At 32.1% G+C, this 13,342-nt stretch overlaps 1 protein-coding gene across 1 annotated transcript; it reads left to right on the top strand.

Annotated features, from left to right (window-relative positions):
- The first annotated feature begins 5,642 nt into the window (after positions 1–5,642).
- On the top strand, positions 5,643–10,707 carry LOC125858529 (two-component response regulator-like APRR5). The gene is made up of 8 exons (XM_049538331.1): positions 5,643–6,038; positions 7,147–7,308; positions 7,399–7,529; positions 7,625–7,777; positions 7,936–8,104; positions 8,254–8,575; positions 9,010–9,760; positions 10,116–10,707. Exons 1-8 carry the CDS (start codon positions 5,789–5,791, stop codon positions 10,215–10,217), a joined length of 2,040 nt encoding a protein of 679 aa, XP_049394288.1. The 5' UTR covers positions 5,643–5,788; the 3' UTR covers positions 10,218–10,707.
- Positions 10,708–13,342: the final 2,635 nt, after the last annotated feature.

Here is a 13,342-nt window from a genome sequence, read left to right as displayed (position 1 = left end):
GTGTATAGTATGAAAGAAAATATTTTTGTATTTTTTTATTTTTAATGTTAGGTTGGTCAAAATATTTTTCAGGAAAATAGTTTCTTAAAAATGAGAAAAACAAATTTCATGAGTAACACTTGAAGTTCATTATCCCCTCCCTAACATATAAATATTCTTCTGATAATATTTTCTAATTTACCAAGTGAAAACTATAAAATAAGTAAAAAATATTTCCTTTTATACCAAACATATCCTTAATATTTTTATCAAAACAATCAATTTAACCATAACAGTCACCCAATTTCAGAGACACCACTGCTCGCCTCCCATTGATTCTTTCGTACGTTCTTTTTTTGTTGAGCATTAATGAAGCTTGTCCTTAGGGCCGTTTGGCCATGCGATATGAAATCTTAATATGATATCATAATGTGAAATAATGAGATGAAGTTAAAGTTTTGTTTGGACATGTGATGTAGAATTTTTGTGTTGTATATATTTTCTCATAAACATAAGAATATCATAAGTTGTAAAACTATTAAAATAGCCCCAATTGTTTACTCAATCTTACCGAATAAACAAAAAATTCTAAATTGCATAATAAATTATTTACAAAGTTATTTGTTCTCCACTTAAGTAATTGTTTCATCTAAATTAAATTAATCAAACTTTAATTCAATAAAAAAAATTGAACATAAATTATAGTGTACTAGTCTTTAATATAATCCTCTCACATAGTACAGACAATCTCCTCACATTGAACTTGCATTTCTCGATCATATGACCGAGAAGACGAACCAACATTGTCATTTTGAGTCATTTGTTGGTCAATATCATTCGCAACTATATTTTCATGATCGTAGACCATAAATATTTCATCACTCCTTTGGTATTCTCGCAAATAATTATGTAACACTACAAACTATGACAATTTTCACTTGTATGTCAATATCAAAGTTTTTGGCCAAAAACATCCTTAAACTATACCCCAAACTTAATCTACATCCTTAAAGTATCATTCTTAGCAGAAAACATCCTTCAAGTATTTAAAGGTGAACAATTTTCATCCTTCCATTAGCTATCGTAAAAAAACTAAAGGATCCTACAAAAACATGAGCAGCTCACGTGACTATCAACAATAGTTTTCCTGCATAATTTAATTAACTGCTCTAAGAAGTTCATGAAAAAAAATATTAAAAATCTTAGACACCATTGCTTACTGAAACAAAAAATGTTTGGAAGGTGTGAGGATACATGATCTGCACGTTTTCTCATTTAATAATGGAAAAAAGTTGGAGCTTAATTATCTTTACCTTTTTCAAAGCCAAACTGTATTTAGATCAATAAGTTTTTGGGTCAATCTGATATTGAAGTGATCAAAATATTTATTATGTCTCGCATTTGAGTTTCATTCTACATTATTAGAAGCGGAAGTCTCCAACAAACGCCGCTTCTAGCATATTCAATTGAGAAGAAAGATATTTCAACTAATAATATTTTTAATATCAAATTACATGGAAAATAAATGAAAAAAAAAACTGTCAAATTAAAAGATTTTACATAATGCTAAACTCAATTATCGAAAATGTTCACAATAGTATTTTTGACGTATCTAAGAATAGTAATTACGAAGGTATGACTTAATTTTTGTGGGATCTGTTACTTTTCTACTTTTCTGATAAATTCAAGTAGAAGGATGAAAATTGTTACTTTTAAGTACTTGAAGGATGTTATCTGCTAAAAATGATGCTTTAAGGATGTAGTTTAAATTTGGGGCATAGTTTAAGGATTATTTTTGCCAAAAACTCGTCAATATCATAATGGTTCATGCCTTGTTTCACTTGTGTGCAATTACACATTTTTGGTGCATTAATTTCGTGCTAAAATCGAACATATTGGAACTAGTGATTATCAAACATACATCACCAATTTTGTCATTTTTCATATAAAATTACTTTAAACATTTTCATATGTAGCCCAAAGAGAAGTTTTTTTATTATGAAAAACCAAAAAAAAACCTCTATGTTCTTATTTATATTTACCAAATCAATTCCTACTTTATCATTTATATTCACCAAATTTAAAGTAATAATAAATTTTATGTTGGTGAGAATAATAAATTTTAAAAAGTAATGATGTGATTATTAATTTTATTTACATGAAATAAATGGTTAGCAGATACAAATGTGGGCTGTTTTAACAAACTATAAACTTGTGGATAGAGCTGTCAATATGGGCTAGCCCACCGCATACGGGCTAACCCATACATGTTTTGAAATTTAACGGGTCAGGCCGGGCTAGCCCATTTTTTGTATGGGCCAGAAAATGGTCGGCCCAGCCCACAAGTATGTGGGCTACGGGCTTTGCCGGGTCAACCCTTTTATCTTAAAAGTATATTTTTTTATAATTTTTTAAACTAAATTATAATTTAAAAATATTACCATAAATATCGACAAGACAATATTATATAGTATTAGTGTTACTACTTGTTAATCAAATACACAAATAAAATTATCTTTATAATATTTATTAAGTTTGATTTCAAGTAAAAGCATAAATAGCTAAATAGAAATATTAACTTAATTGTTTTCCAATGATCATAATAAAACACAAAAACTATGACAGTATTCCATGGGCTATGGCCTATGTTGTGATTCCCTAGAAATTCTAGGGATTTTTTTTATGTAGTACATAATTTATAAACATAATTTGTATTTAAATTTCAAACTTTAAATAGATTTTGAGTTTAGACTCTTGTTATTTTTAATACTCTATTTTATTTTTATTTGGCCCACGGACTGGCCCTATCCATACTTCTCAAGCTCCACAAATCGGCATGCTTATTCAGGCCGGGCTAAAAAGTCATTTTCTTAAGTGGGCACTAAAAATCGTAGCCCATCCCTATCAAATCACAGATTAGGCCAGGCCAGTCCAACGGGCCTACCATATTGACAGCTCTACTTATGGATCAATTTTTGTATTTAAAAAATCTCAAATCATGAAATGGAATTGATTTTTGGAGAATATGAAATTTCATTTCATGATATGAAATCATGAGATGAAATCAGCGTGAAATCACATGTCCAAACATAGGTTCCATTTCACGATTTCATATCGTAATATGGTATCGCATGACCAAACGCCTACTTATTTTATGGCACAGCTTGATCCACTTCTTTTTTGGGTTGATTGAGGTTACCACATATTTCCTCATAATAAATGATGGGAGTTGAAAATTTTAATTTACTTCAAAACAATAATTTTATTTTTAATATATTTTTTTATTGGGGGTGGTGGGAATTACGCTATATGTCTAATTTAAAAAATATTTACACCATGTATCTCCCCATACTTTGTGTATAAATATATGATTTGATTCATATTCGTGTATAAACACTTTTTATACATTATTATATATTTTATACGAGATTGATACATTATATATAGTAATTTTCTTTTTTCCAGCTATAATAATGTTGTACAATATAGTATATTGGGCTACTAAAGTAAATATTTTCAAAATTTGTATATTTTTGAAAATTTCTCTTTTTTATATGTATTGAATTTTGAAAATAATACTTTCAAAATATATACAACTTCTTAATATAAAAAAGTTACAATAAAATTAAATTTATTTAAATTTTAAAATTCAAAAAACGACACATAAATATGGTTTGAAAATGACAGAGACCCTTACCCTGCCTATAGCCACCATAAATGTATAAAAAGTAGTGTCCCAATTGTGAAGGAAAGAAAAGGCTAAAATTCTCTTATTGGATAAGGTTTGATGGCTTCCAAGGAGTGCACTTTTTTAAAAATGTCATACAAAATATCTAACACATGAAAACTCAAAAAGAAAAAAGAGAAAAAAGTAAAATCAATGTCCACCACTAAATTAAAAATCTTCAAAGATATTTTTACGATTCTTGTGTCCCAAAAGAAGACGAATTTCAGTCTACCTGGATCATCTGTCTAATTTAGAAATCTATTCACATCCACAATTAAAGTATTTGACAAATATATTTCTTTTCTAAATAATACAAATATACGAACTATAATTTTGTGTGTTTTCACCTATTATGCAATTTTCAGATTGTTTGATTGTTGATTAGAGTCAAACAGATTGATAATATGTAAATTAATTTTACAAAATTAAAATTCATATATTAAAAAATAAATTTAGTTACGTAGGGTTGAAAATGTAACTAAATAATAATGTACTTAATGAGTTGAATTCTATATAAAATAACTAAAAAAATCACCAAATATGATATTAGATAGTTATACTAGCCTTAATTAACATATGTCAACTCTCTGCCTAACTAACAAACAAACGATGGCTAAGTGTACGATAGTTCAGAATTGGAGCTATAATTCTATCCTAGTTTTAGGTATAAGTAGTAGTCTAACCTTTAAAATTTAAATTTTATGTACTAATAGTGAAGAAACTATTTATACATTTCTTGATAAATGTTATTTCTACCTTCATTTGATAAAAATGATACTCCCTTTGTTACTTTAACGTGTTCATTTAAAATTTTGCATGCTCTTAAATATAGTAATGATTAATATTTATATTAATTGATATATAGTCTTAAATCTTATACGGAGTATTATAATTTAAAAATAAATAATTAGTATTGAGGGTAAAATATGAAGGAAAAAAAATATGTTTAACACATTTGAACAAATAAAAATGAACAAAAAATAGAATAACTAACTGGCAATCAAGTTAAATTCATAATGCCACCAAAGATATTTCTCCAGAAAAAAAACAAAAAACATGAAAAAGTGCCATAAACAATGCTGACACCGTGACACGCAAACAGCCAAAAGGGCAGTCTCGTAATTAATTGATGAATTAATATCCGCCACTAATAATAACCACGAATCCGAGAACCTTCTTTATATTATGCGATTCCCAAACTAATTACACCTCCATTAGCTCGTTAAGTCTTTTTTATTTTTTACTCGGTATCTTGATATTAACTAATTCAAATTTACATTACATATGACCTATTAAAACTTTCTATTTCAGGCTTCTTTATATCAAAATTTTAAAAACCAAATATCTGATTAAGAATAAATACGTTACGGACTATACTTTTGATCAAGACTTTTATGTACTAAATAAAATTACTTTATTCTCAAACACTCTCTTCTCCACTCGTCACAGCTGGAAAAAAGAGTTGTTTAATTTTATCGTATGAAAAGATGGCATTTGACAACTTCAAAACCACAAATAAAAAGATCTAAAAGTGGACTATCCACGTGTCGATGTCCTATCCATTAAACATTAAATATACTAAACACAAATTTATTACTACATTTTTCTAACTAAAAATATCTACATAATATGGGACCTACTTAAACAAATATCTCGAAAAAAATCTAATTCTTTAAGCAAATAGTATAGTAAGAGTAAAATGAGGACCACCAAATGCAAACCAACCAATTCAATTTTTTTTCAAAAAAGAAAACCAGTGGCTGGCCAATGGGCCCTTACTTTTTGATGCAGGTTTCAACGTGGCCAATTTGAGCCATACACATGACCCTCTTCTAGATATTTTTAGATAATAAAAAATGATTTGCTATCGTTGGATCAAATTCTTCCACTAATTTTATTTTTTTTCAAGATATTTAGTAGTGGTAAAGAGTTGAGATATTTTTATTTTTTTTTAGTTTTGTAAGACGACTTATTATAGCTTCACCAAAGATAGTGCTTTTTTACTATTCTTTTTGTTTCTCCTCCACTTGGATAAAGTACGAGGATTTTTTTTTTGGTGAAACATAAGTAGGAATCGAAGAAATGGGTGAGGTAGTTGTGAGTAGTGAAGGTGATTTGGAGGTTATAGGAGGGGGAGATATGGTTATTGAAACAGAGGCTGGTGGAGATATGAAGGAAACAGGGGCTGGAGCTGCTGTTGCAGCAGCATCTTCTTCAGTCTTGAAATGGGAAAGATTTTTGCCTAAAATGGTTTTTAGAGTTTTGTTGGTGGAATCAGATGATTCTACAAGACAGATTGTTGCTGCTCTTCTTAGGAAATGCAGTTACAGAGGTTAGTGTTTCGCTTTTTTTCTGAAATTGCAGCAGTTTCTTTGAATTTCCCCTTTTTGAGTTTGCTAGTTTGTTGTGGCTTAATAGTGATTTTCTGTCTAATTGGGGTGTAAAAAGATTGAAACTTTGAATTGGGTTTGAGTTATTCAAGCTGGTAAATGTGTTGATTCGAATAATATTGGAATTGCGTGATAGTTTTCTTGATAAATTGCAATGAGGATCTGTTTTTGTCAGTTCTAGTGTTAAATTTTTCCGACTACTGGGAAATTGGGGCTTTGCTTGTATGTTTCTCCCCATTTAGGACAAAGTTAGGCAGAGTATTGAAGAATTAAGTTTGAGTTTGGAAATTTCAGGTAGATTTACTAATCCGGCTAGATTTTCGGAATATATATGTTCGGATTCTTTTCAATTGAGGGTTAAGATTACTCTAATATTCAGGATTTTGGATTTGAAGTTGGTTTACTTAAGAAATTTCTTTTGTATCACATCTTGAAATTATAGAATCTCTAATTTTCTGTAAAAGACAAAATATGTAGTATTAGAATGAAATGAACCTGAATAGAGCTGACGGTGTAGTTGATTGGTAGCATAACCCTGGAAATTACATCTTTTTCCTGTTAATAACAACCATTTTTGGAGTACAGTCTGCTTATTTGAAAGTGGTAATTACTGTGGAACACTTTATTGTTAATGAATGAGTCTTTTTAAGCATAAGAATGAAATGGGAGAAGATAGAATTGGACATTCTAGCAATTTTTATTGATGGAGATCCATGTCCATGACCTAACAGTTTGGTAAATTGAGGATATGTTGCTGAACTTTATGGGTACAATTTTATAACCGACTTCTTATCTTCTCGTATGGGAAAGAATAAAGAAAGGAAGGAATAATTAGAACATTTGATCTGCTTCTGATATTCTGACATATCAAAACGAAAATATATATATATAATGGGCCTTTGAATCCTTTGGTTGTGATGATAAGCAATTTACTCTCCATCCCTGCTTCAGCAATGCATGAGACATACTGAAGGGAGGAAAACAAATTATGTAATCAAGACCTGTTTCCTTTGTTAGGATTTTGAGGTTTTAAACATTTTGTTTGTGCAGTCGCTGCAGTTTCTGATGGTCTAAAGGCATGGGAGTTGTTGAAAGGCAGACCTCACAATGTTGACCTCATCTTGACAGAAGTTGACCTGCCATCAATTTCTGGATATGCTTTTCTTTCCTTGATTATGGAACACGATATTTGCAAGAACATTCCTGTAATAAGTATGTTGCTTCCTTCATCCAGCTATTGTTGCAGAAAATGTTGGTCAGCATGTCAATTTACTCATAATAGAACTTCTTTTTAATCTACAGTGATGTCCTCAAACGACTCTGTTAGTACGGTTTATAGATGCATGCTGAGAGGTGCAGCAGACTTTCTTGTCAAGCCAGTTAGGAAGAATGAATTAAAGAACCTGTGGCAGCATGTCTGGAGGAGACGAGCTGTAAGCATTATCCTAACTTGTTTCATTTGTTTTCTTAAACATCCTATCTGAACTTTGCGCCTATCAACTACATATTAACTATTTTGTCCTATCAGGCAAGTGGTTCCCAGGGGCCTGTTGCTGAAAGTGTTGCACAACAAAAAGTTGAGGTCACAGCTGAAAACAATGCTTGCAGCAACCATTCAAGCGGTTATAAGGCTTGTGTTCAGAGAAACCGGGAATGCATTGAGAAAGGAAGTGATGCTCAGGTAATATATATTACCCTTCATGAAATTCTTTTTGGACAAAAAATGTTTTATTTGTGTGAAAATGTTCGTTTAGTTTCCAATAGATGAAATTCTTTATGAGATGTCTGCTTTATAGTTTCTAGCAAGTGAGATCTGTAACCGCTTTTTCTGTTATGTAGAGCTCCTGCACAAAGCCAGAGTTGGAGAATGAAGAAGAGAATGCAGAAAACTTACCGGAATCTGTTCAACCAAATAGGGATGCATCTCCTCCAAATGCTGCAGATTTGGTGAAGGAACTACTTCATGAAGCAAACAATAGATTGAGAATTTCCGAGAATGATGCTAGAGGTAAAATTCTTCTGACCATCTTATGATTCTGAAAGCAGGTCCGGTCTGTTGATTTCTTTAAGTAGTGTCACTTGGAATGAAAAGATCAGTTAGGAGTACGTGTACTGGTTCTGAACTTCTAACGTTTTCTGTCACACAAATTGGTGCAGCTCCCATAACAAATGCAAATGCAATGACCAGGGGAGAAGATATAAATTCTGATGATAACTGGGGTCATGGGCGTACAATTGGTCAAACTTCTGATGAACATCCTGGTCCTCCAACTAAACAAGCAATTGACTTGATTGGAGCATTTGATAATTACCTCAAATGTAATTCCAAAAGTTCTGGTTCCGACACTAGGATTAACAAGGGTGATTCTTCTCCGTTACTGGATCTTTCATTGACAAGGTCCCATCCAAGTGGTTCGGTAAATCAGTTTACAAATGAGAAGCGCAGATTGAACCATTCTGATGCTTCAGCCTTCACGCGGTAAGTTTTCAGTTTCTAATCTATTCTTTTACATGGTTTGATGCAGCATTAATTTTAGAATAAAGTGATGAATAGGGAAGTGCCTCCATCTTTGTATTTTGAATTGTTGAAAGCCTCACTACCAACACATGAAAATTTTGAGAGAATGAAATACAACGACAATAAATTATTTTTCATTTGTCTACCTGTAAGATGTGAGATCTATCAAGATAACAGAACTAAAAATAGAATCCTGAAATAACTTGGTTGTAAGGCGAGTTACTTGAGGCATTTCATCCTTGAATTTGAGTCTTCTAACTTGTGAAACTTTATTATCTAAGATTATACAGTGGGAGTGTCGTTCTGAATTCTATAAGATGATCTGTGTTATTCTGATGCACCCTTTTCAAACCAATGAAGTTTTGCATCTAATGATAAGGAAAATGCTCCTGCAGGTATGTGAACAGGGCAATGCAGTCTGGACAGTCAACGTCGTCTAGGACTTATAATCTACAGGAATATGAAACTGATTCTGATAAGCAGTTTTGTGGCCATGCAATTGATTACAACTCGGACACGCGTGGTCCGATTACTAGACCTCAAAGTGTTGCCCTTCCTAACTACGGTGAACCAGGACCAGCTGAAATTGGACTTCCTTCTCCACAGCAGAGAGTGACGCCACTCCCTATACCAGTGAGAGGCATCAGATTTGAGGGACCAAGCAGTGCTTACAGCTCCATGATTGCTCCAATTCTTCGCATGCCATCTGGCATTTCGCCATTGCAGAGTCCAGGTTCGGCTACCCCTCAGGAATCTTCCTATCAGGCGAATCCATTCCTTGCGTTAAATTGTGAAAGTAGGAGCTCTCAGAAATTGCACTCACAGAGTGATCAAAACAACAGTGATTCGACAGCTTACAATGAGGGTAAGAGAGGGCACATATCTGAACCTACAACTGATTGTGAACGTTTTCCCTCTGCAACTGATCAAACTATAAATAGCATTTGCTGCAATGGTGATCTAAACCATGTTCATCTGAGTTATGGAAGCAGTGGAAACATCTCACTTCCACTAGGCGGAACACCGGCAGAGTATAGGAAAGAAGAAAGCCTTCACACTCCTGATGGGAACTCTCATCGATCTCAAAGAGAAGCAGCTCTTACAAAATTTCGCATGAAGCGGAAAGAGAGATGCTTTGAAAAGAAGGTATATGTCAGCTCCATAATTTTTCTATCAAAAGCTCGTCTGTATTTGACGTATCATTATCTTCACCTTGAAATTAACTGGTGGCAGATTCATCTTGAAAATTCTCACTAAAGAACAAAAGATCCTGTAAGGCATAACATTTCCCCTCTAAATTAACCAGTGGAAAGGCAAATAAGATATCAACAAGACACACTGGTAAACAGCAAAGCCAGATAAATAGAACTAATTTTTAATAACAGTTGTTAAAGTCCACTGGCCAATTTATGAATGATCATTTTAGAGCAAACATATTTTACTTTCAATGGATTGTTCTGTCATTGCTCATCAATCATTTTCTTTTGTGATTTGCTCTCAGGTACGATACGAAAGCAGGAAAAAACTCGCTGAACAGCGTCCCAGAGTTAAAGGACAGTTTGTTCGTCATGTTCCTAGTGAGTCTTCGCCAGGTAACTCATAGGCAGATTCGCAATATAGGATCACGAATTCATCCAACGAAAGGAGGAAGCAGAAAAAATATAAGTGGTGTCAAACGACTTGTGATTCTGTCCTTCCAAAGGTCGAGGAACGAACAAGAGGATGACCAAGTGTTTATGATGCTAAGGTCACTCACTTACAATCTAGTGAGGAATTCTCTACATTTTTGTGAAGGAGGGCAGCCCTGCCTTTTGTTTGCGATGTCAAATACGTATGGGACATCTCTCAGTTAACATATAGGTTAGAAACGTCCAAATACGAATTTTTATATTCATGACTAGGATCAATTCACCTCTCTTGTTATAGTTGGTGAGATGATCAAATCCTTTTTCCGGTTTGTAAATTATTGGAGTCTTTTTGTTGTACTTATCTCGATCATACCACGACTAGTTCTAGGCCTATGTACAGACTTTTAACAGAGATTTTCTGGTTTTTATTTTCGTTTCTGTTTATAGAAGACATTTGTTGTTGCATATATAGTCAAGTAATTGTTTCTTTCTCATGAGTCATGATCAAAGTAATGCATACTGCCAGTCTTCTTCACACTCTCTGAGGCTCTCCGAGTCTTTCTTTCCATTTCTGTTTTACCCATGCTTTAGCATAGGAGTGTTTGTTACAGTGACAAATATCAATGTGTATAGAATGTTAACCGTTTCCATGGTCTCGATCATTCTACTAAACGTGGCATGCTCGAGTTCTCTCTAGAAAGAGGACTTCCAAGAAACAAAAACAAAGTAAGGCAGCAAGTACAAGCCTGAGTTGAAAAAAGGGGGAAAAAAACAGTTAGTAGCATTTAAGAGGAAGGAAAGTAAAAAAGAAAAAGAGGGGGAGCTAAGAGCTTGAGTGGCCTTAAATTATGGTAAAAAGAAATGGGCCATGGATGTTGATACCTGATAAACCAAAAACTACAAAAGCTTGACAACAACTAGATTCCCGGTTTCATATCCTGCCATATGAGTGCAGCCTAATACCCTCTGCTTTATTGCCTGCAAAAGTTGATATGGATGTTGTCTATTATTAAAATGTTTATGATATACTCAATAGTTTTTCCCTACTTCCTCCGTCTACTTTTACTCGTTCACTCATCTAGATCAAGACCTTATTATTAACTATAGTCATTTCTCGAAGCATATAATATATTATATTCAAAGGTAGATATAGTAAAATTATCTCTATTTGTTATTCCTTAAAACGTGTGTCAAGTCAATACTGGACAAAAAAAAAATAAACAGAGGGAGTAACTGTGTAGTGTTACTTCTCCTTCCCATATTACTTGTTCAATTTCTCTTTTACACGTCTCTTAAGAAATCATAAATAAGAAAGATATTTCTTAATAATCGAGTAAACCCTTGTCCTGAGATGTAAATGGAACAGGGGAGGGAAAAGAGTTGCGTGAAATTTTGCACAAGAGAAATGAGAAACAAAAAGAAATAGTAAGAGATTGACATTTTGACACACACAACCTGGGCATGATGAAGAAACTAGGCATAAAGCAAAACACAAAGTTGAGGGCAATATAATATCAGTGGACCTGTCCCCTGTCTTTATCAAAGTAAAATGAGATGGCAAAGAGAAAGTTTCACTTGTTACAAAAGAGTAATGATGATGGGCTACACTAAAACTCAACTTTATCTGAAAGACCTCCATAACTGAATTAATCAAAAAAACAATACTACTAGTAATTAAAAGCAATCAATTAGCTACCCGCTGTTTTCAAATTAAGGATGGCACACTTTTAACTATAAACAACATTATTTCAATTGCTTACTAGCTACTCTACATCTTTTGTATTTTAGTTTTTCTTTCTAGTGGTGATAACTCAAGATCTTACTCGTAAGACTATACTAATATATTCCTTGTGTTAATATTCAAATGTCTACGTAGCAAAATTGCAAATTGACCCTTAAATAAGAAAACAAGAGAAGAAAAAACAAAAGGGTGGGTGGGAAGTTTCCTTAAGGCAGAAGTAACATGATGAGCTATAATATAAGCAACTTTTTTCTTCACCATAAACTCGATTGAGTAGAAGTTACTACTATTTTCACTAAAAGAGTTTGAAATATTAAAAGTAAACATATAAAAAAATTAATTAAAAATATTTAATATCTCTTATATATACGTAAAAAATAATTTTAATTTTATATATATATAGTGTAATTTTAATTATTTTTTTTGCCCTAGGGGCTAGGGGTGGACAGAGTTTGGTACAATCTGAAGTTTAAACTTTTCAGGTATTTGATATGAATTTTTGGATTAGAAATTGACCTTCGATTTTATTTTCAAAAGGTTCAACTGATCACCACGTATATATTGTAAATATGCCATTAGAAATAATTCAATCAATACAAATCAGACTTATCATGATTCCAAATAGAAATATTTAAATCATTTTCCTTTATTTGAAAGGAGGAAAAAAAAAGGTAACATTTATATCTAAATATTAATTTGAATTGATATGAGTCTCAATGACAATGATTAAAATTGACAACTTATAATATATTATAGAATACACATGATTCCATGAAAATATTTATTTTTATGATTGTTCATTTTGAATATTCAATTTAAATAAGTTATATCTTTGCTCAAACCAATAAACAGAGTTGAGGTTATAATTATTGTCCCTAATAGAAAATCGAAATAACTAATTATGACTTGTATTGTTTGTAACTACTAATCTAGATAAAATGAAAAATATTCTATGAACAAATAAGTTTGATATACAACATAATCGAGCAAAGTAACCTCAATCCTTGTTAATAGTAGGAAACTATACAACAGAGCAAACTATTAGGCGAGTTGAGATTGTTAATTGTTATAATCTGCCCTATAAATTCAAAAGTCAATCTAAAATCAAATTTAAAAAAATTAATCTAATTTGGGATTATTTGAATTGAAATTAGATTATAATTTCTTCAATTCAAAAATTCAAACCAAATGGCCCGAACACCCACCCCTAACCTGCCCCCATGGACTTGGAAAAAGTCCATTTCTAATTAGATTCTTCATGTCTTCCTCTTCTTTTCAACTTTTAATTTCCATGGACCAGAGCTCAATCAATGAAATGCTTTTCCATATTATGACTTTATTTTCTTTATACAATGTAGT

The sequence above is a fragment of the Solanum stenotomum genome, chromosome 3, assembly GCF_019186545.1.
Source record: "Solanum stenotomum isolate F172 chromosome 3, ASM1918654v1, whole genome shotgun sequence".
Classification (NCBI taxonomy): Eukaryota; Viridiplantae; Streptophyta; class Magnoliopsida; order Solanales; family Solanaceae; genus Solanum; species Solanum stenotomum.
Note: the sequence above shows the minus strand (reverse complement) of the source record. Positions and strands in the feature narration are given on the sequence as shown.

What these genes read in the sequence shown, in the direction of transcription:
- LOC125858529 (XM_049538331.1), top strand. Translation starts at nt 5,789, where the DNA reads ATGGGTGAGGTAGTTGTGAGTAGTGAAGGTGATTTGGAGGTTATAGGA. An exon ending in CAAGAACATTCCTGTAATAA is followed by an intron (nt 7,309 to 7,398) that starts GTATGTTGCTTC and finishes TTTAATCTACAG; the next exon opens with TGATGTCCTCAAACGACTCT. An exon ending in AGAAAGGAAGTGATGCTCAG is followed by an intron (nt 7,778 to 7,935) that starts GTAATATATATT and finishes TCTGTTATGTAG; the next exon opens with AGCTCCTGCACAAAGCCAGA.